We start from the raw sequence: 27432 nt of genomic DNA, 5'->3' as shown, positions 1-27432 counted from the left end.
TAAATTTAACAGTTTTCACATAAAAAATAGCTATAAACACAAATTTAATAACACATCAAATATTAATCTCTAGTGAGCAACCCCTTATAACTTCACAATTTTTCAGCAAATAAGGGTTTCCAAAAGGCGTCTTTACGTGACCTTCTCCCACTTCCGTCCTAAAATGCTATCCTAAGAAAAGTAAGTCCGGCATCAAACTTAAAGAATTGATTATATTTAGAGATAAAAAATCTACCTGGAACACGGATGCACAAAATACGAAAAAAACAAACTCCAATCGATCTTAGAGAAATAGCACCGTCCTAATAAAAAAGAAAACTTATTAAATTTAAAAGGTGAAACTAATTCAACAAACTAAACAAAGTCTTCCAACAGCTCGAGCACTTTTTATCTCACCCTACTTAACCTACCTTAACTTAATTTAATTTCTATTTATATTAAATTAACATAAAAAATTCTAATCACAAATTTTATTACACTAATTTAATCAATAATTTGATAATAAAATATCTAACAAAATCTTAAACTCACAAAAGATCTGAAAAAAAAAATAAAAAAACTAAATCAAACCTTAATCAGAAACTTCATTACACTAATTTAATTAATAGTTTGATAAAATACCTAACAAAATCCTAATCTCACAAAAAAATATGAAAATAATAAAAAATTATACCAAATCATAATCACAAATTTTATTACACTAATTTAATCAATAATTTTATAAACTACTTAAAAAATCCCCAAATTCATAAATAATCTTTAAAAAAATAAAAAATAATATGCCAAAATTACCTTTGATGGTGGCTGCAAGATGGTGGAGGCGTGGTGGTGGTCGAAAGCGGTAATGATGGCGACAATGTCACCATCACCAACGGTAGTGGCCACGAACACGAACAGCAGCAGCATTTTCGACGACTCCAGCAGTGACTGACAACTCCAGCTGACGGTGGCGACGCCTGCAACTTCAGGGGATAAAGAGAAAAGACTAGAGGAGAGACAGAGAGAGAAGAGAGAGTGAGTTCGCAGAAATGAGAGGGAGAGGATTCGCGTTTGAATTTTACTCCAATTTCACCATCGAATTTACCGGCGAAAATTTTTGACGGTAAATTGTCTAAACGTAACATTTCACTAAACCAATATACCGACAGCCAAATCCGACGGAAGATCCATGAGTAAAGTTAGCACTACTGAAATAAGATTTTGTGCCAATGATTACCGTCGGATTTAGTGTCAGAACATAAAATCCGATAGTAACTAAATCGGAGAACAAAATCTTGCTTGTATGCAACGCAAAAAATGCTGCTAACTCCGACGGTAATAGTCGCTGCTAAATCCGACAATATTCAGCGTGTTTTTTATAGTTTCCACCAATCAATTCCTCTCATCTCCATCTCCAATTTCTTACTAAAATTCTTAAGGTTTGTGAAGAAAAACCTTGTCTTCTCCCTTCTTCAAAATTCGACCATCATGGTTTCGAAAGGGTGAATCATTTTCTTGATTTTCTTGTATAGGAAATTATCTTTAGAAGCTTCAAAAGTGAGGAAGCATCACTTCTAATCTCTTTACTTCTTTCCTCTTTTCATTAATAAATTTAGTCATGTCTTCTTAAAAAGTAAGAAATTATTTTTTATGATGTCTCGTTCATGAGTCATGTTTTAAAATCCTTAAAGAATTCACATATCAAAATTTCAAACTTTAAAGAGTGAGAAATCTCTCCCTTTTCTTCTACCCTTAATTCAGCCATAAGGCTTAAGTGTTAATAAAAATTGTCTAATTTTGATTTAGGAGGTTTTGGTAATCACAAAGATTAAAGAAGTGATTTAGAAGATCTAACAAAAGAGTTAAGGATTAGGATATTTTATAATGCCTCATAAGTGTTCATAAACTCTTATTGATGTTTCGATGATGGTTTGATCATATTTAATGCATATGAGTGTTTATGATGACGATTGAATGATGAATAGATATTGATATTAGTTATAAGTATTTGGTAAAAATTTTGGATGGATATACATGTTTGATGAGTATGGCCGAATATCAAAGAGGTCCTTGAGGCTAAAATGTAAATTTCTAAAAGTTAGAAATCAAGAAGAGAACTCATAAGAAATGCGTAATAAAGTTAAGTATGTAAAAGATTATTGAAAGATTTTAAGAAAAGTAAGTAAAAAGCTCAAAAATGTCATAAAGAATTTAAGGATATAAAATTTGTATGATGCACTAAAATAGGGATGTACATGGATCGTATAAATTGGATATGGTTAAAATCTCAATCCGATCTGCATTAAATTTATTGGTCGGACCAGATACAATATTCACATTTTTTATGTTCGTATCTAATTTATATATTTACGAATTAGATATCAGATATATCCGTAAAATAAAAAATGTTTTAAAAAATTTATTTCTAATAAATTTAGAGTATAAAAAATTAAAAAAACTTTATATTAGAAGATATAGAGAATATAAATATAGGGGTTAGAAAAAATATCATATCACTTAAAATTAAGTAGATATCTTATTAGAAATTATGTTAATAATTGATTTTTATTTAAAAAAAACTATATTATTAAATAATTACATATTATTATACTAGATGTTAATTTTTATGGAGTGGAGTGTGTGAGATGAGTCGGAAGAGGAAAAAGGATTTTTTAGGTTTTTAAAAGGGAAAGACTAAATTTAACTGTATATAATATTTAATTTTATTTATTTATTTATTTATTTATTTATTATGTGTTGTGGATATGTGGATTTGCAAATTGAATTTGTGGATATAAATGTGATATTCGCGACCTAATTTTATTAGAGTCTAGATCTAATCCGATTCGATGATCACACAGATCAAATGCGGATAAATACTATAAATCTGCGAATATTATTCGATCCATGTCCACCCCTACTAAAATATGAGCATTAGGTAATTTAGAGTAAAAAATGGGCTAAAAATATAAATAAAAAAAGATTAGGTTTAAAATATGAACATAGAAGACTTAGGGATAAAAATATAATTATATAAAAGGTTTGGGTAAAAAATATAATTAAGATAAAGTTTCGAATATAAATAATAATTTTAGTAAAGTTTATGGGTAAAATTATAAATATAATAAAGGATAAAATATACTTTTTGTCTTTAACTTTTCAATGTTTCAAAAATACTCTTAACGTTTAATTTGATTCAATTTTGTTTCTAACGTCTAAAATAAAATTTTATTTTACCCTTCCTCTTATTTTTTGTTAATTAATTTTTTTCTTTTCAATTATACCCTTAGTTATAATTGGAAAGAAAAATTTTAGTTGACAAAAAAATAAGATAAAGGATAAAATCAAAATTTATTTTAAATGTTAGAGACATAATTGAATCAAATTAAACGTTAGAGGTATTTTTAGAATTTTTTAAAAATGTTAAGAACAAAAGGTATCCTTTACCTTATAATAAAATACCAAGATAAGGATGAAAGAATAAGAGTAAAATGGTAATTATAACTAATAAAGAGTAAAATGGTCATTAAAAAAAAGATTAAGAATAAATTGATAACTTGAAAGGTATAATGGGTAAATTTGTTATTTTGGTAAAAGACAAGGTTAAAATAGGTGAATATAAAAACTTAAGGACAAAATAGTTATTTTAGTAAAATATAAGGTTGAAATAGTAAAAATAAAAATACTAAGAGAAAAATGGTCATTTTGAAAAAATGTGTAGTTAATATAGTAAGAATTGAATGTTAAAAAGTAAAATAGTCATATTGTAAATATTGAAGATAAAAAAGTAATTATGAGAAAAAGAAACATAAAAGTCTTTTGAGAAAAGATTAAAAAACAAATAGTAATTACGATAAAAGACTAAAGGTAAAAATGTAAGTTAAAGGGACCAAGGATATAAAAATTATTTTATAAAAATTTTGAGGATAAAGATGCAATTTAAAAAAAAGGTATGGAATTAAAGTTATTATGATAATAGAGTAATGTTAAAAGGATAAATTTAAAAGATTAAAAGATATAATAAGAATTACTATGTAAAAAGACTAAAAACAAAATGATTCTTTAGAAAATAAAAAAGCATAATAGTTAATATGAGAAAAGATTGAGGATAAAAGGTCCCTCGCAAACAAAAAGAGAATTTACTTTTAAATTATCAAGTTATAAGTTTGACAGAAAGAATGAATAAACTTTAAAATTTTGGGAAGTACACCCAATTTTGAGTATATACTTCGCAAGAATAGTGGTTTAGTCCCACTTCCTCAGTGCAATGATATGGGGTCAACTTGTGTGATAAATTTTATTTTTCAACTGGAAGCATATTATAACGTCAAGTTTTGTGACGATTTTCGAGTGTCGCGAGTGTACATGGTTCCACCCATAAAACATGTATGCTCAGTGCACACAATTGAGAAATCATATATGGGTTTTGTCCCGAGTAATGTCAGATTGCGAGTAATCAATCAACGCATGAGCTCATGATCTGTGTAAGAATGACAATACATGTATCATATTGGTTTTCGCATTTTCTCTGTGTTTATGCATATTCTCAGTGATTGTGTTATATGCTTGTTCTCTATTTTCTGTGATATGTGATTAATCAGTGTTTGTTTACTATTACTGCTACATGCTTACTAAGGTAGATTATGGTATAATTAATAAGAGACTAAGACTGATAAACGAGCGAAGATTAAGACGTTGAACCTAGGTTAACACCATAAAGTACACGACTATCTAAAACGGTAGAACTGTACTCTAGGACCGATATACGATTCGTCATTTCCATTAGTACCCTAATGGAAACTGTAAGTTATCACCCTTTTCCTTCATTATTCCCATAGATAGGCCGACAATAATGTTCGTTGGTATGGGAATCCTGTTCTTTGAGATACTGACGTTATTCACTTATGAGGACCAGTGTTGGAGAGTGTCATCATCTGGAAAAAACCTCATATTCGGGTGTATATATTTTGCAGTCGTCTTTTTTCCTACTCGCTTTATAACCCAAACTTCGATCCAGATATGAGATATGCTTTATGACTTTTCGTTTGCTGCTTTGCATCTTGGAGGCACTCACGACGCCTTTCCACCACAGTATTATAAAGAGGAATTTCATCATGTGAGACCTTAACCTAATGCGCCCCCGGATCTCAATCTTGTTGATTTGTTGGCGGCCCAGTTTGACCCTTAAGAGAGGCACTCTTCCCGACTATGCCAAACGGATTTCTGACTAGCTCATCTAAGGAGGAGGATCCCAAGAAAAACTTTGGTTGGGAGACCCAAACAACAATAAAGGGGACTTCCTATTCTTCCTCTAGTAGTAAAGCTTCAAGAGGTGAGTCAGGAGTTGTGCCCAACGCCCTTCTGTGATGTGCTAGCAGATAGAGTTTCCTTTTAAAGATATCTAAGACAAACTAATATGATAGAGTCTAGAAGATTTTTTCTCTCTTTGTTAGTATTTTCTGAGTGGTAGAATTTTACTATCTCGAAACTAGTCCAAATTTTAAATTAGGGACTCTTGTGTGGATTAGGTCCTAGGGTCTCATATGTATTATATTATATGTATATAAGTCTATTATATACTAATTGTTGGAATATATGTATTTTGGATCTGAGTTTCTGCTATGACTTATATGTTTCTTGTTGATGTACAAACTGAGTCTTTGAGGTACCTATATATGATATCTGCTTTTATATATATATATATATATATATATATATATATATATATATATATATATATATATATATATATATATATATTTTGTGTGAATGTGTGTTTTCATTTATATATGTTTTAAATTTTAATTACGAAAATATTAATTTGGCTAACTTACGTGATTCTAATAGTGTGATAGGATTATATCTATATACGTAATATAAAGTCTAGAGTTTCATAGGTCAACTGAATGAAGATATCTTATGATTGGTATTTGTCATGACATGTCAAAAGTTGGGTCGTTATCCTCAGTGGCGGAGTTTGAAATAAAATTTGGGGGGGCAAATAAAAGATAATTGTCAAGATGTTTTTGATATGGATCACATTTAAGATAAATTCGTCTAACCTCATCTCTCTGATTTGGATGATATTGCCGAATTTGAAGTCGTTTTCTAGGGTTTCATTCTAAAGAATTAAGGTCAAACTCATCAGATGCAACTCTTTGAATTTTTGAAGGTTGTATCTCACTTTTTTCGTGATTCATTAAAGTCGAAGAATTATCTACAGGTGTTGATATTATAAAAGTTATATGTTCTCCTTCTTGAATATTAGCCTTCTTCTTAAAAAATGCATTAATTCTTTGATTTTTCAAGATTATTTTATATAAAAATTTGAATATATATCCTGTAAAATATATAAAAAAGAAATTAGAAGGACAAATTTTAAAATTTATAATATTTATTGAATTTTTTTTATCAATTTATACAAATATAATAATATCAATACTTATTGAATATTCTAATATTTTTATCATATAAAAAATTAAATTAAATAAACAGTAAAATATAAAATAATATTAAATTACATAAATAAAAAATATCTCATTTTTTCTATTTGAACTCAAAGGTAGAGAAAATTTTGCTTATTGAATAGAGAGCTGCGAAATACGAAACACTCAGTTCAGTCCAAATCCAACATGTTTTGAATGTTTAAAAATAAAAATTATTATGTAATAAAAGCAAGAAATAAAAATTAAACTTTAATATTTTAAATCATAGTAAAATATTTGAGTTAATTAAATATTTTTTATTTTTTAAAAAAATATTACTAATTTTTTTAACAAAAATTTGCCCCTTATAAGCTCCGCCCCTGATTACCCTCAACCTAATAAGGTTTAATAATGTTGGGCATATTACCCTTATCCAATTGGATACTAATTTGAGTTTCTCTGGTAGTTCAGCTCGGGTCTAACCCAACTTAAAAAGTAAGACAAGGAGTTTTTTTCCATTATACAATGCATACAAGTGTTTTTTTCATTATCCGCATAAATCTCCAATCTTAAAATAATAAAAAAGACTAAGCCACTATAAATTTTTATATTCTTAATGTAAATTTTAACTTAATTTTACTTGAACCGTTATTAAAATACATACTAATTTTGGTCGGGAACGGACATAAGGAGGCGAGTGGCGGCCTCGACCCCCTCAATTTTTTTAATAGTAATAAGTTATTATGTATATAATTTAATTTTTTTAAAAAAATATTTAGTATTTAGTCTAGTATAAATAAAAGTCTAATCTAATTTAAATATTAATAATTTTTAATATCTAAAAAATAAGTAACAATATTAAAGAAATCTGAAAAAAATATTATTATTAATATTTTTTAATTAAATAAAAATTTTTAAATCTCATAAAGTGAATTTTTTTTCTTCTTATGGTCGTCTTTTTTATTCATTTGATATTAATTTTCTCTGTTCAACTACTACAATTAAGAGATCTTTTTCAAGTTTCAACTATGAATATTGTAAAAAATAACTTAGAAACAAAATAAAAGATGATTTTTTTGCTAATTGTCTTTTAATTATATTGAAAAGAAAATTACTGACAAATTTGACACAAATTCCATTATCGGTGAATTTTATGATACGAAGAATTGACTACTTCGTTAGTAAAAAGTATACACATATTTTTTTTTTACTTTAAAATATATTTTCTGTCGATATATTTTTGTAATACATCTTATATTATATAATTTTTTTACATAATTTTTAATATTATATATGTTATTGGCCTCCCATAATATCATTTCTGGATCCGTCCCTGATTTTGGTATCAAATTCCATTTCAAATACTTAGGGATGGAGAAATAATTTTCAGGTGATTATAATGTTTTTTTCATTTCAGGATTCATTTCTTTTGATTTCTATTTCAGATACATTATAAAATAATAAGTTAATAAGTAGATATTTAAATTAGTTTCTAAAAATTTTAAAATTAGACATTTTAGTTCAAACAAACTTTTAGAACTTCTAAAGAATAAAAATCTATTAAAAAATCAAAGTAATTGATAAAAAATGTGTTGATAAAAATTAATTTGGATGTTTATTTTTTATGAATCCTACCTCTCAAAATAAAATAAAATATATTTCTATATGAAACACAAAAATAAATTTGGGCTAAAAAAAATTGATATGATTTTAATTTTGGTGTAATATTTTAAAATGAGATTCATGGAGTGAAATGCGAAAATATGGATTTAGAATTGTTGTAAATTGTAAAAAATATAGAAAATTTTATGGGATTACAAAAATTCTTAAGACCATGTTATTGTATTTACCCATGAATCTCTTTATACGAAAATTAAATTCCGACTACCATAACAAAATAACCTTTTATATTTAAAAATGTATACAAATAATAATAATAATAATAAAAATTATCATTTTTCTTCTTATTTTGGATTCTAAATCAGATATCTATCTAGTGGATGATCATTAGTCATTACTCTGGATATATATAAAATAGTGTGATGATCTCTATTATTTCATAATATAAAACAAAAGTGTTTATCAAATTGTTTTTAAAGAACTGTTCAAATATTTCTTTCGGTCCTAAATAATTTTCATTTAGTTTGAAGGGAATAAATTGAAAAACATTTTTTTCAATAAACAATTAATTAATATATCTTTTCTTAATTTTGTCCTTTTTATCTTTATTCATTTACGTAATATTTTATTGACTAATTGTTAATTGAAAGCTAATTCCTTAATAAAGAGCTTGTTTAGGTGTCGTTAATTAAAAAAAATATATTTTTTATATACTTTTTAGTGTATTTGATAAAATTTTAGTAATAAAAATAAAAATATTAAAAAAATAAAATATATTTTTTTAAAAACTATAATTTACCTTTTTTTAAAAGACCTTTTTCACTTTAAAAAATATTTTTAATATAATAAATAAATAAATAATATTTTTATATTATTGTACAAAAACATAATTATTAAATAAAAAATATTTTTTATATAAAATCCAAATATAAATTTTTTTCTTTTTTAAAATATATTCTAAAAAAATCACTTGAAAAAATCTTTTGGTAGAAATTTATCCAAATAAACCTAAAATTGTTCATTAAAACTACTTATTTGAACATATTTTGAGTAAATTTGAAACAAAAATATTAATATTAAAATTAATATCAAATTCAAATATTAAGAAAAAAATGCATATCGATGTTTTTATATTATAATTTTTTGATTGTATCGGGCAATCATCACAAATATTTTTTAAAATAATACTTTAAATAATTATCATATGAGTGAAATATTCTTGATTATTTATTAATGCATGATTAAATAATGACATAATTTTGTTTTAGGATGATAATATATTAATGTTAAATCTACATTAATTGGTCAAAGAAAAAAAACTATATATACATACATTAAATCAACATTAATTCAAAGAATATAGACATTTGGAGTGTCCAGAAGCATTTTAGTATTATTTCTTTTCTTCGTTTACCCAAAAAAATAAATAATAAAATAACATAAAAAAAGAAAGAATATACATTTTAAAATGGAAATAACAATTACTCTGTTTCTTAGTTTTCACGTGTTAATTTATTTAGTATGTAATTTTAAAGTTGAACCATTTAATCCTTGAGTTTTCATGCTTTAATCAAGTTAGTTCCACTCTGATCATTTTTCCTGAGTTTCCAGGCTTCATGAAATTTTGATATTATTTTTGCAAAGAAAATGTGCTTGTCAAGTTGGAAAATGCTCTCTCTCAAGACATACATAAAGAAGAGAAGGTTCCATTTTCCTTATGTTTTCATTGATTTGTTGTATCTTCACCTTCAGCAAACTAATGCACTTTTTATTTTTTATATTAAGTTGATAGTGTTGATTTTTTGAATTGTGAATTGTTGGGGTATTAACCTCAAATGTAAAACTATTTTAATTTAAGATGCATAAATAGAATATTTTTATTTTTATAAAATATAAAAATTAAACTCTCTAATTTTTATTTAAAAAAAATTTGAAGTACAAAAATTACAGTCTCTAATTTTAATTCGATAAATTTAAAAGTTTAAAATATATAAATTAGATGGTCCAACTTATTTCTATCTAATATTTTTGTGAAACTCACTTCTCAGCCCAGGTATCAATCATTTTTTCCTCTCAACACCATAACCAAAAAAATTAGCCCAAACTAGTATAATAACTCATGAACTTACATCTTGTATTCACATTTCACACCCTTACCAATCTGAAAAATGTCATCAAAATCAGAAAGAAAGATTATTTATATAACAAGCTAATAATATACTTAAAAATATTCCCAACATAATTCTTAATAAGAAAACTTGGAATATTTTTTTCAAAAAAAATCTCTTTAATTTTCTTATTAATGTGTTATACATTTTATTAGATATTCTTATTTGCATGACATATTCTTTTTTTTTTAAACGAAACAATGATATAACAGAGTTTAAGGCAAAAAAAATATATAAATATCTTGATATAAATAATCACTGAAAATAAAAATCAGTTGATATTCTCACAAAAAAGAAAATCATAACCGAAAAAATAAATCACTTATAAATTTCGGAATCCATTTCCCAGTTTTTCAGAAAGCTCATAACACCGTCTCTCTCTCTCTCTGTGACAAAGAAAGAAGAAGAAGAAAAACAAAGAACTCGCTTATTCCGTTTCTTTCGCTTTCCGACATTCTCTTCTTTCTTCACACTTCTCTTTGTAAGTATCTTCTCTTCTCTTTCTTGTTCACTTTTACTTACTTATTCATCTCTGCATGTCAATAGTGAAAGCAAGAACCTTTGATCTGAAACGCTTTTCTTTTCTATTCATCATTTAGCTGCTTCGAAAGTATATGCACAGAATCTTTTTGATAATGATTTATTTGTAGTTTCATTTTCGTTCTTGAGCTGAAAATGGTGCTAGAAGCCTAAAAGGGTTCTTGAGCTGAAGATGATTATGATTAATCAATCTGGTGCTGAATGCTGATGTGTGATTTTTCCATTTTGAATGTGTTGGTTTATTGGATTCTCAGGTGAAGAAGAGGGAGGGGAATTTGTTTTGTGGCTTTATTCTATTAGATTGCTGTGAGAAGTTGAAATCTTTGAACTTTGGAGGGTTTTCTTGACTGTTGAATGATTGCAAGCCATGAAAACCAGGAGTGTTTCGAGTGCCGAGAAGGGTAAGGGAAAGCAAACTGCAACTGCAACTGAAATTGCAACTGAACCAGTAGTGGCATTGGGGGATCTGATATATATTCCTCTTCGCGGTGCCTCCAAGTGGTGGCCGGCGCAGGTACTCGAATTTTCGAACTTGTGATGGGTTTATATGGTCCTGCTTATGATTTAGGATGCGACATTATGACGTGGTTTGATCCATATAGCTTAGTGGTTGTTGCAGTGTTTATATGAACTTAAAGAAAGACAATATTTTGTGTTTGATATGAGATAGCCTGTAATTGAATTGGTTTCTTTAACACAATTAGCAATCTTGCAGGTTACTGATGAGAAGAGTGTTAATGAAAACTTAAGGCCGAAAAAGAAATTGCTGAGGGAAGTCCTTGTTAGGGTGTATGGAAGCTATATCTAGTAAGTTCTTTTCTCCGATTTTATGTTCTCTTACGATATCTGCTGCGGTTTGTATTACATGCTGTTGTGATGATAATGTGCTGCATTTTTCTTTTGTAGCAAATATGTGGATCCTGTTAAATCGCGTGCTGATTTTGAGAATGTAAGTTGGTAATTGGCAACCATCCGATATTACCACTTTTAATCACTCCGAAAATCTAATGGCTTTGTGAAATATATGGGCTTTTCAGGTACTCAAGAAGAACAATGGTGATTTACACAAGATTCTTCAGGATTCTCTGGAAAAGGTAACCATATCTTCTTTTCTTTTCAGCTGCAAATTGTGTTGCACACTTTGGAATAACTGTGTCTCTATTCTCATGTCCCCTCTAATTTTATTATGTTAAAGGATCTTCCTAGCAACAAACCCAAATCAAAGGAGTCACCAGCCAAGAATAAAGGTTAGATAATGCCAGTGTAATTATTATGTTTATTAATCTGCAAAATACAAATTGCATGGTTGATTGTCTCTGCATAGGGTGTCATCATATTTTCAAGTGACAGCTAGAATGCTTTAATCAACCAAATTGATTTTAGTGCTTTATATAGTTGAAATACAATCTCTATTTCATCCACTTGGGATGCAAAGGGGTTCTTATATTAGTTTACTACCCAGTTTGGTCAAGGTCATACTGACAGACCCAAGTGTCTTGTTTTATATTTCAAATTGTTCTTGTGTTACATTTTATTTTATCATTTCTTTAGTTTGTCTTATATTATCCCCAATTTCACAATGTTTGTGGTTTTTAGCTGGGTGAACATTGGGGATATTACTATATCATAAGTCACAAGGTTAAAGTATCTTGGTTTTGTTGTCCAAGATAAGGGGGAGAATATAGAGAAAATATTAACTCTATGAAACCAACTCCATGTTGTGGCACAAAGCTTATTTTTGTTTATGGATTGAGCAACAGTATAATTCATATTCTTCTAAATTTATAATGAAAAACCAGTTTATAATAATGTATATTCTTTCAACCCTGATCCATAGGAGAATTTGAAGCATAAGGTTGGAAAAGTTGCCTTTGTTTGTTTGTTTTTCAAGTTAGGAAAGGTTAATGTTAAATTACTAGTTTTTATGGTAATAGTTGACATTTATATCAGTGATTATAGGAGTAGAGAATAGGTTCTGTTTGCTTAGATTATTTTCTGACTTTAAATGAATCTATAAATACTAGATCATATTTGCATCCCTAACACAGTTTCCCTGTATTACACTTCATTTCAACAGGGGGATCAAGTTCAAGCAAGAGGAAATCGGCCCCGAAAGATGAGAAGCAGGATGAAGCTAAGTCCCAGAAACAAAACGAAGAAGATCCCGTAAGTATTTTGAATCAAACCATTTTGATTTCATTCGTTGGTTGGTTCTGATGTTTTTGTCTGCTATGTTAACTTTCTAGTCAAATACCAGGAATCAACAACCCCATTCAGGAAGTCCCAAGAACTGAGTAAAAGGAGGATAAGAGTGATGGAAAGCCTTGGTCTCATTGCTCCACCTGGTTCCCCATTTGTCAGGAATGGACATTATTCATAGCCACAAAAGGCTCTATGATCTTGTTGCAGATGGAGGAACTGAAGGGTGTGGAAATGTGTCATAACATTTTCTTTCTGCATCACTTGTTCATTCATTCATTCTAATAATGTACTTTTGAAACAGACATGTGTAGATCATGTGGCCTAATGTTTTGTTTTCCAAAATACTTAGAAGGATTAAAGCTAGTTTCTGGTGTTTTTGGGGTATGGTTCTGCGATATATAGATAGGGTAATGCTAAAAGGTGAAGTGTGAAGTTTTGTCGAAAAATGATGATTTTTTTTAAGAATAGAAAAAATTCAACAACAAAAATTCATCATGTGCATATTTCTTTCTAAATTTAGTAAAAATATTCACTTTTTGTCAAATTCTACTTCACCCAAAAAATTTCAAATAGATTATGCTGAATGGTAAATGTTATCTGCATTTATTTTTCCTACTTTGCCATAAATGTGATAACCAACCAACAGCCATAACCATATGCAAATGCATTTAAATAAGAATCTAATCTAATCTTTTAAAAGGGAATGGAGGAAGTATAAATTGGTGTTTTCACTTCCAGTACCTCACTAGGTCAGACTCAACCTGCCATCTGATCATGTGATGTTGATCTTTCACTTTTCTTTTTCTTTTCTTTTCTCAGCTTCTACCTGACAAGTTCACATGCAAATTCATTTTATCTGTTCAGTAAATCTATACATTCAATGATTCAAAACTCTAAAGTGCTAGGAAATCTACACAATAATCATTGCGGCTTAGTAGTGAATATAGAACAAAAAGATTTAGTTTGTTGTACTGTAAGCTACCTTTGAAAACCATTGCAAGTTGCAAATCCTCTTTATGTTTTGCATGCACCAAAACCACCATCTTGTGTTTATGTTTTTATCCATAATTAAAACCATATAACCACTCAATACAGTCTAATTCCCATATATACCATCGCTAACATGTAATTTGGTAACATTTCTAATCAATGGTCGATCTGGTAACATTTCTAATCAATGGTCGATCGAGAGTCTCACTTTCCAGCTACTCTCCGGCTTGGGCGGAGGTCATGACGGTCGGAGCATAGCAGAGGAGGGGGAGATAAGAGCACTGCAATTGGTTATTTGTCTTTTTAAGGTGAAGACTCACATGTAGTTAGTTATCTTTATGTGAAACTAATAATTAAGAATCGTTAGATGATTTGATATATTTGACTAAATTATTATCTAATGATTCTCAACTATCAACTTCATATAAAGACTACTGCATATGAGTTTTTACTTTTTTTTTTAAAACCAAATTGGCCTTCAAAGTCTTTTTTTTCATAATTGGGCTTTTTGCACTCTGAAGTAGGCTAACATAGATTTGGGCTAAAACGAGCTCCAGCAGATCAAGTTTCAACCCAAAACAAAAAATGTGGATGTGATATTAAAAACTCATTTTAGTTAAAATGTATCTAAAAACGAATAAGTATTTAGTCTTGTTAGGTTTGGAGATACTTAAGAAACCGAAAAAATGTGCAGAAAAAAGAACAAATATTAATAATAGTATTATTAAAAAATTTTAATTATTTTAATAAATGTATAATACATATATTAAAAATTTAAACTCTATATATTTTCCATCAAACATAGCAAATACAAATTGTAGGAGATCTGTCAATTCCAGTAAATGGAGCATTTATACTATGTTTGTTTGAGAGGAAAATGAAAGAAAAGAAAAGGAAAGAAAGAAAATGGAAAGGAAAATGATTATTTTTCATTATTTGGTTGAGGAGGAAAATTAAAGGAGAAAGAGAATGAATGAAAAAAAAATTAGTGGGGTCTACCAATTTTTTTTTCTCCAATATTAGAAAGAAAATGGAGAGAAAACTAGTGTTTTTCTCTCTACTTTTAATACTACCGCTTTACTTTTTTAATATATATTATAATATAAGAATAAAATTATCTTTTTATAACATTTCTTTCCTTTTTATTTTCCTTTCATCTAAACACATCTAAAGAAAATAAAAATCCACTCAATTTCTTTCCTTTTCTTTTTTTCTTTTCTAAAGGTTCATCCTCCTCCCAATAAGTTTTTCGGTTTTTTTTTTAATTTGAATTTCTGTGCACATATTTATGAAGGACCAAGTTATTTGTCACTCGTTTTAAGATTCAAGTCTCATTCTTGGGTATATAACGTGTTTAGGGAGTTTGAGGTTTGATTGGGGGGAGAATTTGGAGATGATCATTTAAGTGAGAATAATCTTACAATTAGGTGAAGTTTGGGGTTGTAAATGTGCGTTGTGATAGGCCATATTAAAGAGATGAGTAAATTATTAAAATAGTATAAAATAATTTACATCTTAACAAAAAGTGATAAAAGTGAAATTTGGGATCTGGGAATTGGGATCATGTCATAAATAATGATTTAAAACTAAAAGTGAAATTTGTTCCTTCAATACTTAGAATTAGTTCAATTAGAATTTTATATTATTCGAAATTATTTTATCAACATAATTATTTGAGTGACAAAATTGTATTGATTTTTTATCAAGGTGATACCGTATCTTTAAGGTGATACCAGTTTCATTTCATAAATCAACTCCAATACATATTTCAATTCTAAATCAATTCAGTTCTTGAAAGTATTAAAAGTGATACTTTAAAAATATTCCATTGGAGATGCTCTAAATATATATTCTAAAAAATAATTTTAGAAATCAAAATTTGATACAAATTTTTACAATCATGATTTAAAAAATAAGATATTTTCATTCTTAAAATTTGATCATTTCTTGTCAAGTGAATTTTAAAATAAAATTATTGTAAATGACCACATTTTTTTGAAAAATAAAAAAAAAATCTATAGATCAAATTTTGTACTTTTTTTTTGCACCTTCTAAATATTTATTCAAATATTTTCACAAAAATTTAAATTTAATGATAACCCGTTTGCTAAATATAAAAAATATTTTTTGTTACTTAAAAAATTTAATATTTATTGATTTTTGTTTCGTATCTTCAAATTATTTAAGGATTGTTTTGTCGATAACATCTTTTAGGGATCTTTTTATCGGTGGCTGAATATTTCAAATACCAAATTAGTTGTTAATTTTAAGATTTAGAATTTAGGATTATAATAAATGTTTTTCTTTTGTTGTCACTTAGTTGTTGGTTTTTAGGAGAATTGTTAAATGAGATAAGATGGGATTTGAATATCAAAAAACTTACCAATGAGTTTTTGTGTGCACAAAATTTTTTTTAAACTTTTAACATTTGTTTAAACGAACTAGTAAGTTAATCACTAAATAAACTCATTGGTTATGAGATTTGAATATGAAAAGCCATTAAGTTATGTGGGGCTTAGGTTTTGTATTATGTAATTCTGTAGACTGTTTATGTAAATATAGAAAAATTATACTATTTGAGTTATAAATCGTTAACTAATAAAATATATCTATTATTTTATTGTAAAAGAGAATATTTATTGGTAGGTGGTATAATAATATTAGATCAAATAAATTTGAATATTATATTAGAATTAATATTAAATCGATCTAACTCAACTCTAAAAATTTACTTATGAAATGAAGGATATCCCACATTTATAAACACTTTAGAGATTTTATTTTTGAAAAATGAAAGACTTATAATATGGATATATTCTATTTCTACCAAGGCATAATAATAATAATAATAATAATAATAATAATAATAATAATAATAATAATAATAATAATAATAATAATAAGAAGGACTTTTCAATTTTCTATCATGAATCAAAGATAGAATAAATTATTATTTGTACTTATATAAGAATAAAATGACAATTGTAAGTACGAAAAATGGTTTCTATATGTCAAGAGTATTCAGACGTTGGTTACGTAATTGGTCCGTTAAGGTATTTTTGGCACACAAAAATCATCTTCTGTAGTTACAATTGTCGTTTTATTCTTATATAGGTATATTTGTCAACGTTGATATCTTTCATAGAAACAAATGGTAATTTATTCATCAAAGATATATTAAGCGGTTAGACTTTTCCTCCTTTGTCAGAATTACCATTCCTTCAACGGAGATGCTTGAAGATTCTACTGCAATGATGAATTGCTTGAGATATATATATATATATGCGTATGTATCATTGTAAAAATAAGTCTATGAATCACACTCACCCTAATAAAATTACTTTATCGTTTGGCCACAATGAAAAATATAATCATGAAAATATAAGATAGCTTATTAGTGAAGAAATACTACAACTTTAGGGAGTGAACAACCCTAGACTTGTAAACTTCATTTTGTGAAAGTTTTAGTTGCAAGCTAAGATATCCAAAGGAACAATCTTAGTGTTTAGAAGCGTTTAATTAGAACCAACATTATCACTTTTGAAACTAGGAGAGTGATATTATCACTTCCAAAATTATTAATGTTATGATCTTTTTTGTGAAGAAATTATTCCTTTCTTGTGAACATATTTACTCATAAACCCTTTAATTCCAAATTTAATTTTAATCAAAACCTTTTATAAAAGAACACATGCCTATCTATTTTAGGGCTTCTTTCTTTCTTTCTTTCTTTTTGCATGCACGGTTATTTTAGGCTTTTGTCAAATTTTTTAGACTTTCACGAAATTAAAGAATGCTAGTATGTGTTGAAAGAGAGAAAAGGTATTATTCTATTGCAACTTGATGAAAAAGTGCATAGCATGCATACTTAAATTGTACATCATTGGATTGATGCTTTTTTTTTCTCTCTCTCTCTCTCTTTTCTTTTACCTATAAGAGAAAGTCCAGCTGAAAATCTAAGTCTCACTCCAACCATATTGCTTTACAACATCACCGTTTCCCAAGTTTAAAGTAGTTCTTAATCACCTTTTGCTCTTTAAGGTGAAGAATAGGAAAAGATTAAAGTGCTAGATAACTATATTTTATACACACATTAAGAAATTAATCTATTTATTTTTGTTTAGGCTGTTTTGTTTGGTTGTTTTTTAAGTTGTAAATGCATGTATAGTTGTATATTTGTATGGTTTTGTCATAGTAGTATCTTTTCATTTAAGATATTTTGTTATTCCTTTTTTGTTTAATGAGCTTTTTTAGCTTAGCCCACATGTTAATAGAGAATTTTTTTTTTTATAATAGTAATAATAATGTAGATAAAATATAAGCAATCGAGTCCAGTGACAAAAGGTGTACTTTGTTTTACTATCTCCAAAAAAAAAGTACAATGTTAATTAAAAAAAAGGTTGATGTTTATGCCACTCTATACATTTTTCATATTTTCTTTTAATTATATAAAATACATTTTTAATCGTTTTTCACTTTTTATTATTTATTAGGATTGGCAATACTAATTCTATCTGTGAATATCCAATTCGATCTAACCTGTTTGGATAGGATTGACAACTCAATTTGCATCGGATCGGATTAATAACGAAGCGAGTTGGACTGCATTTAGGATTCGATACAAGTTTAGACCTAACACAATCCGACCAATTTATACCCTTGATATATTATAGTATGTAATTAACAATTATTATACATATATAATGAAATTGATGGAAATCGAACCCACACCCTCTTACTTTTATAACTTTAACAGGAAATTTTTTATAAATTTATTGTTTTAAATTTTAATATGGACTTAATTTTATATTTTTTGTTTTATTAGTATGTTTATGAATTATAGAATAATTAAATTTTAAAGTTAAAAGATTTTTAACCCACAAATAAAATAGAATTAAATTTTAAAAAAAAATTAAATTCATAAATAAAATTAAGATAATAGAATCTAAATCCTATTCTATCCTATCAATTGCGAATCCTATATTTACTTATAATACCATGAGTGAAATATGTATAAAAATGATGTACACAAAAGTAACGCATATAATATTTTAAAGAAAATAGTAGTAGTACTGGTTTATATATGTTAATATTGTAGGTATACGGGTTAATATGTGGTGTGTTGTGGTTATTTTTTTCTTCTACTATATGATTTAATATGGTTGATAGTAATTTAGATCCATTTAAAAGTAATATACAATTTAAAAATAATTTAAATTAAGCCTGAGATAAAAGAAAAAAAAAAAACGCTTATCATCAATATTCTAACTAAGACTTAAGATCAATTATTTTTAACTTTTGTGTTCTTTGCACGTTACCTTTCGTATGTATATTGTTTTACCATTCGACATTACTACAGAGCTAGATTTCTAAAAAAGTGAACCAATTTTATTGCGCACAAGGTCATTTTTTTTTCCTGCCAATTATGACCTGTAATAAAAACTGAGTTTGAGCCAATTGAAATATAGATATTAAGATAAAAGTTTATTTAATTTTATTTTCACTATTTATTTACTTTACAGTGCTACTTTTAGTTTATAGGACAATGATACACTTTTTGGTAAATTATTATATATTAATTTTGCATGTATGTTTGTTCACTTTAATATTTTACTTTTTAAGTTGATTGAATAATGTTATTCATTTTAATGTTTTAATTAATTTTTCAATAAATATTTTAAAATAATAAAAATGACACAGTAAGAATATAAAATTATTATTGATTACGAAATTAAAAAAAAAGCTTATTGAATAAAATAAAAAACCAACAAATCATATTCAAATTTAGAAACCATTTAAAATCGCCACTGAAAATAAACAAATTAAAACAACAATAAAAAAATGATTACAAACCGCCATAAAAAAAATCGGTGACAAAATTCTATTTTGCAACAATTTATCAAAATTGCTCTTATTAAAGCGGTTGGTGTTCCGCCACTAACTTTTTACAACCGTTTAAAACTGCCGCAATCCGATCTCAGAACCGCCATTATCTGCCTGTTCTTGTGCAATGACACCAAGAATATATGTATTCACACACCTTGTATGATCTATTGTATTTAACTATTTATATATAATATGGAGAGAATTAGGTCAATTATATTAGGCATAAAAAGCAACCGATTAAGAGGCTGTGATGCATGATGGTTTTTGGACATGTAAGAAGACAAACCAAGCGAGTAAAACCGACAACCACCAAAGTAAACAGGGGAACCATTGAAACTTCAAAGCCATCTTAGGGAAAAAATTTCAAAGTCTGGTAGCTAGGCTCACTTGCTTCTTCCGTATTATTTATGGAGACTATTTTGATACAGATATTAAATTTTTTTTTAAATATTTACATGTATTATAATATTATTGAATATTTTTATTAAATCGATTAATAATTTATTTTTTAATAAATCAGAATAAAATCAGTTTATTTATAGCAACAATAATAAACCTAGTTGTTCATATTATAATTATTAGACCCGATTTGATCCGATCGATTTATACAATTTAAACTGAATCATGTTTAAATTTTTTGATAAAAAGATAAATATATTTCTTATTTTTATTTTGTGAATATTTAAATTTCTAAAAATTTAAAAATACAATTATTATAAAAATTATTTTTTTTTTGTTTTTAATCTTTTAACTATTAAACCAATTTATTAAATGCATCCAATCATAGTTTGACACTTAAACATCCTAAAAAAAGTGTTTTATGGTAACTTTATTAGAATATCCGCTATTATTTATAAAAGAAATTCGTATCCAGTTATCTTCGTATAAAATTGATAATTAATAACTGTTAGATAACAATGTAGTTAAATTTATCAAATTATTTAACAATTTTTGACTATTAATTCCACATAAAATTGACTGTACGTGAGTCTTCGCCGTTATTTATACCCATTCTTTCAAAAATATCCTTATAACAAATTAAAATGATCACATATATTTGGTGACTTAATTAAAGATCACATTTTCAATTCCAACATAATGAGTGACATTTTTTAATTGACAAATTCAATTAAAAAATGGAACTTCATCCTTTCAAGAACATATGTTCAAGATTTTTCCCATAAGTGCATACTACAGCGATAGCTGCTCCTTTTTTTGACTAAAGAAAAGAGTATTCATGAATCAAAATCAGCACCGACAGCTCTTGTCCGAGGTCACATAATAATCTTCATTCCAAATAATATTCTTCTTCATTCTAAAATAAATAATTGCTTTGAGTTTTTTTATACTTTAAAAATTTAATGTGCCCAATCAGCAATTCAATCTTTACCCATTAATTTTTCAAAATATAATTATAATTAATTTTATTGTTATTTATTGTTTATTAATTAAAAATAGATGTATATTAATTTCTTAATTATAGAGAAGCAAATTAAATAAAAATCTCATTAACCATACCATTTATTATTTTACTACTAAGCTTGTCATGTTAGAATTTAACCAAACAAACTAGCTTAGTAGTAAATAGAAATCAAAGATAGAATTTGTAAAATTTTAAGACTAAAACCAAAAAGTTATTTTGTAGGAATCAACAAAAAAAAAAACACATATTTTACAAACGCCAAATTTTATGTAGGCTCAATATGAATAACAGGAGTAGAATTGTGTAAAATGTAAGAAAATATTCAAGGAATAAGAGGAAGAGACTCAAATTTTTATTTTTCATTTATAGAAAAGAAAATTTGAGTAGAAGAGAGTTTTTTTTGTTATTTATAGTATTTCTCAATCTAATTGGTTAAAGATTAATTTGTTGTAGAACTGAGTTCTATTTGGCTGCGTTTATTTCTGAGAAAAGGATAAAACAAGACACTGAAAACAAGACACAAAGGACAGAGACACAAAATTTTGTGTTCTTATATTCTGTTTGGTAATAAACTAGAACAAATTATGAAAATCTAATTTATTTTATTTTTTTATTTAAAAAATTTGAGAAGAAAAATATAATAATAAAAAATATTATTATAAAAAATTAACAAGAATAATGAAAGAAAAAATAAAAAATAAGTTATATTTTTTATTAGTGTCTCTGTGTCTTTCTTATCAGAATAGATACAAAATATACTAATTTAATATCTCTGAATATAATGTGTCTATCAATATCTCATCTACTAAACATGATTTTGTATTTTTGTGTCTTTGTTTCATTGTCCTTTTTCTAAAAACAAACACAATTTTTAAGATAAGATTCGAATTTTCTAACACTTATTTAAATAAGTAAACAAAACTAACTTATTTAAATAAGTGAACGAAACTGACTATTCGACCACCTCAAATTAGCTGTAGAGGAGAGTTGGTAGGAAGATGCATGCATGTCAATTGTCTAATGTGAACGCTATTGGATTTTATCTGGTAGAATCTAATACTCTGTCAAAGTATGATCACACCGCCATTAATATTGAATATTTGATGAGTATGGTTTCAGGTTTCAAATTTCATTTGCATATTTCTTTTCAACTTGTTTATTTTTGTTGAAAGAACATCTTCCAATTTTAGCAGCTCAATCCGACAAAAACGCAAGTCATAGGTGGCATTACTCTGTCTTCTACTCTTCTTGGTCCACATTTTCTTTTCATTTTAAATTAATAATAATAATAATAATAATAATAATTAAAAAAAGGCCAGGCCCTATTATTTAAAGGTGGGACTACTCTCTCTTCCTTGGCTTCTTTCCATTTATGGAAAGAAAACTGTGTAGCCGCTACGTGTCAAAAAGAAAAACTGATGGTGATTTATTAAAATTAATTATATATTACTATCTGTCAATTAAAATATTTAATCATTTGAAGAAACATCTTTGTAATAAATTAATCATGCACGGACACTTGAAGAAGTCCAAAGTTCAAATAGCCTTTTTTTTTTTTATTTCACGGATACTAAAAATGTAATTAAAGTGGATAATGTTAATATTTTTAAATGATACAGACACAAATAATAAAATAAAATTGATGAGGTCATATCTTTTAGAGAGTAAATTATTAATTAATTATTCTAATAAAAATTAAAACAATCTACTAATATATTTTGGAAGTGTATGTGCATGGTTAGTTCAACTTTGTTCTTCTCAACATAATATATGTATTAAAAATTAAATATTAGCTTAATATATATGAAATTAATTTGATGTATTTTCGGTATAAAATTATTTTATATATGCATTTAATTATATAATGTTGCATCAATAAAAATAATTTAATTGTTTAAATAATTATTTAAAAAAATTAATTAAATAATTATATAAAATATTTTATATTCTCAACTCATCATCAAAATTAAATTCATATAAAACTTTAATTTATATTATTATTCACCAAACTTTTCTAAAAACGATATATAATATATCATCCATCCAAAAGAAAAAGAAAAAGAAAAAGAAAACTTTGATTCATAAGGAATAAAACTGAAAAACCTCACCAAAGGTTTTCACTTTTTCCAACTCAGGAAGATCCACAAGCTAAGATTCTTGGACAATCTACGAAGCACATGACATTGGAATTCTAATTCTATCGAATCCAATACCAATTCACATGCACTACATATAGAAGACGTGCATGGCTTCCACGCGTATATAATAACAACATATATAAACAGAAAATTATTTTTTAATATATGTATGTATGTATGCGTTACCCATTTAGTATTAAATAGAAGGCTTACGTATGATTTTGGTTTTTAAAGTATAGATCAAAAAAATTTTTTGTTTTTAACTTTTTTTTTGTATATAAAATCATCTTTAAGATTTAAAATCAAGTTTTAAAATCGTTCTTTTTACTTAAATCTTATAATTTTAGACCAAACTATCCATAATAAAAAAATATAAAATACAAAAAAAAAAAGAAAAATAAAAAAAGAGTGTTTCTACTCCTGCAAAAGGAAGAGGAAAGAAGAAGAAGCTGTTTACAATCTACTTTTGTCTCTGTTTTTACTGCCAAAAATTTAAAATCAAGTTAAATTTTAGAGACGAATTTAAAACCAAGTTAAACCTTAAGGACGATTTTGTATGTTAGAAACAAGAGACTGAGAATCTGAAAAGTGTATTATTCAGTGTGTTGAAAGGTACAATGTACAAGGGATATTTATAGGTGCTAAATGAATCAGAGTAATAAAGGCATAGAATCCTACAATTAATATACAAATATACTATATAAATATAGACGATACTAATTGAACTAAAATTGATTCTAATGATTCTCTAACATCCCCCCCTCAAACTCAAGTGGGAGCTAAGGATACCAACTTAAGTTTGGATAACAAAGTCCGGAAACGAGTCGGGTGATGAGCTTTCGTGAAGATATCAGCAGTCTGATCTAGTGTTCCAACAGCAATGAGATGAACAACATCAATAAGGATAAGTTGCTTAACAAAGTGACAATCAATCTCAATGTGTTTGGTGTGTTCACGAAACACATCATTATGAGCGATCTGAATAGCACTGTGGTTATCACAAAAAATATCAGTAGGAGATGACTGAGGAGCACCCAGATCTTCGAGAAGCCAATGAACCGAGATAACTTTAGCAGTGGTGTCAGCGAGGGCACGGTACTCAGCTTTTGTGCTTGTGCGAGCAGTGAACGTTTGCTTCTTAGCACGCCAAGAAATGAGAGCGTCGCCAAGAAAAAAGAGTAACCAGTAGTAGAACGACAATCAGTGGGATCACCAGCCCAATCAGCATCGGAATAAGCCTGAAGAGACAAAGAGGAATGGGCAAAAAAATAAAGGCCATGAAATAGAGTGCCTTTGATGTAGCAAAGAATGTGAAGAACTGCCGCATAATGAGTAGTACGAGGAGCTGACAAGAACTGGATAAGTACATGAACCAGATAGGCGATGTCTGGTCGGGTGACAGTCAAGTAGACGAGACCGCCAACTAACTGTCAATAGAGAGTCGGATTATCCAAAACAGTGTCATCCATAGGGGTAAATCGAACATTAGGCTCAAGAAGAGTAGACTCAGTGCGACTATCTGTAATCCCAGTGCGAGCAAGAAGATCTGAAGCATACTTAGCCTGAGAGAGATAGATGCCGTCATCGGTGGAGATGACCTCGAGACCAAGAAAATAGCTGAGAGAACCAAGATCTTTCATCTCAAAGGTACGGTGAAGTGAGGCCTTGAGATCAGAGATACCATCAATATCATCCCCAGTAATGATCATGTCATCAACATACAAAAGTAGAAGAACAACTCTGCGTTTGCTTTTACGAATGAAGAGGGCATTCTCATGAGGGCTAGAAGTAAAACCAAGACTGCATATGGTAGTGCTGAACTTGTCAAACCATTCACGAGGAGCTTGCTTAAGTCCATAAAGTGCCTTGCGAATGAGACAAACCTTATTAGAAGGACAAGAATATCCCGGAGGTAGTTTCATATAGACTTTCTTTTTCAAATCACCATTAAGAAATGAATTCTTCACATCCATCTGACTCAGAGACCATTTTTTAACCGCGGCAATGGCAAGAAGAGCTCTAAGAGACGTAAGACGAGTGACAGGAGCAAAAGTCTCTTCATAATCAATACCATACTCTTGCGTACAACCTTGAGCAACCAAGCGGGCCTTATAACGGTCAATAGAGGCATCAGAGTGAGTCTTGATCTTGTATACCCATCTACTACCCACAACTTCCTGATCAAAAGGAGGATCAACTAAATCCCAAGTGTGTGCTTTTTCAAGTGTCTGTATTTCTTCCTGCATTGCTTGTTGTCAATTTGGGTTTGAGGAGGCTTCTCTGAATGACTTTGGTTCATGTTGATGAAGGATAGTAGAAAAGCAATGGTAATCAAGAAGATGAGGAGGTGGATTCCTTACCCTAGAAGAACGAGCAGAAAGAGGAGGCATGATGGTAGGAGCAGGATCATCGTCCGGTCTAGAATCATCGGGAGATGGAAAAGGCGGGAGAATAGGAGGCTATAGAGGGTCATTCGAGATAGAATCTATAGAATCATCACTAGGAAAAAGATCAACATTGAGATTAGTAAACAAAGGTGACTGAGTAGTAGGAATGGACTCAAAGGATGAGAACTGAGAAAACATGTGGTGCTCCTAGAAGACAACATGACGAGATATAGAATACGTTTAGAGAGAGGATCCCAACAACGATAACCCTTGTGTTCAGTGCCATAACCAAGGAAACAACACATACGAGCCCGAAGTTCAAGTTTACTATGTTCATAAGGCTGGAGGAGAACAAAACATACACAACCAAAAATTCGAAGAGAACTATAATCTGGGGAGGTATGATAAAGACGCTCAAAGGGAGTAACATTACCAAGAACAGAAGAAGGAAGTCTATTGATAATATGAACAGCAGTAAGAATAGCTTCACCCCAAGTACGCTCAGGACACGAAGAAGAAAGGAGCATTGCACGGACGGAGTCAAGAATGTGACTGTGTTTGCGTTCAGCTCTACCATTTTGTTGAGACGTACCAAGACAAGAAAACTCAGACAAAGTACCCTGTTCTGCAAGAAAGGCTAAGAGTTTGGAATCACGGTATTCCATAGCGTTATTACGTCGGAAAATCTTAATGACCTTGGAAAACTGAGTTTTAATCATAGTAGCAAAGTTGATATAGATCTGAGGTAACTCATGGCGATTAGTCATCAAATAAACCCAAGTAAAACGAGAATAATCATCAATAAAAACGACAAAGTATCGAGCTCCACCCATAGAGGCAGTGGGAGCGGGGCCCCAAACATCAGAGTGAATGAGATCAAAAGGAGAGCAAGCAAGAGATGAATTATTGTGAAAAGATAAAGTAGGTTGTTTGGCAGTTTGGCAAGAAATACAATCAAAAGATTCATTTGGAACCTGACCTAAAACACCCTGAGACACAAGAGGACGCAATTTTCCTAAGGAGGTGTGGGCAAGACGTTGATGCCATAAGTGGAAGGTAAAGGGAGAAGAAGCAGCATAGAGATTTGGTATAGAAGGAATATGAAGTTTCTCGAGTTCAAACAACCTTCCGACCTTACGTCCAGTCCCGATGATTTGTCCCGTCCGAGGATCCTGTACACGACAACCAGAAACGAAAAAAGTCACTTCAAAACCCAGATCAACAAGTTGACCAACAGAAATAAGATTGAAGTTTAATTTGGGAATATAATAAGTATCAGGAAGATTAATAGTTGACTGGGATATAGAACCCTTGTGTGTGGCGTGCAAGAGGGAGCCATTTGCAGTATTGACAGAAGGTCCATTTGTAGTGGTAGACATGGACGAGAAAATATTACGCAATGGAGACATGTGATTAAAGCATCCCGAGTCAAAGTACCATTTAGAATTACCTGAAGGGGTCAAAAAAGCAGCAGGGGTATTACCAGAAATAGAGAGAAGACGCTGAAGAAGAGATGCAATATTAGATAGAGAGACAGGAGACGAGTTGAGTGAATCAGGACGTGGTGGGCAAGTAGGACAGGCAGTGACTAAATGTCCCGAGAGCTTGCAGTAACGGCAGAATAGTTGTGAACAATAGTAGCTAATATGACCTTTCTGGTGGCATGTGCAACAT

At 28.5% G+C, this 27432-nt stretch overlaps 1 protein-coding gene across 2 annotated transcripts; it reads left to right on the top strand.

Annotated features, from left to right (window-relative positions):
* The first annotated feature begins 10469 nt into the window (after positions 1–10469).
* Positions 10470–13297, top strand: LOC112706238 (uncharacterized). 2 transcript variants are annotated; one of them, XM_025757425.3, is made up of 8 exons: positions 10470–10673; positions 10987–11246; positions 11448–11539; positions 11639–11681; positions 11770–11826; positions 11928–11979; positions 12810–12898; positions 12990–13297. In XM_025757425.3, the coding sequence occupies exons 2-8, from the start codon at positions 11100–11102 to the stop codon at positions 13110–13112; spliced, it is 603 nt and encodes a 200-aa protein (XP_025613210.1). In that variant the 5' UTR covers positions 10470–10673; positions 10987–11099; the 3' UTR covers positions 13113–13297. The 2 variants fall into 2 exon arrangements, with proteins under 2 accessions (XP_025613210.1, XP_025613211.1); XM_025757426.3 differs by having other exon boundaries at positions 12979–13297.
* The last annotated feature ends 14135 nt before the right edge of the window (positions 13298–27432 follow it).

This window comes from Arachis hypogaea, chromosome 8 (genome assembly GCF_003086295.3).
Source record: "Arachis hypogaea cultivar Tifrunner chromosome 8, arahy.Tifrunner.gnm2.J5K5, whole genome shotgun sequence".
NCBI classification, from domain to species: domain Eukaryota; kingdom Viridiplantae; phylum Streptophyta; class Magnoliopsida; order Fabales; family Fabaceae; genus Arachis; species Arachis hypogaea.
Note: the sequence above shows the minus strand (reverse complement) of the source record. Positions and strands in the feature narration are given on the sequence as shown.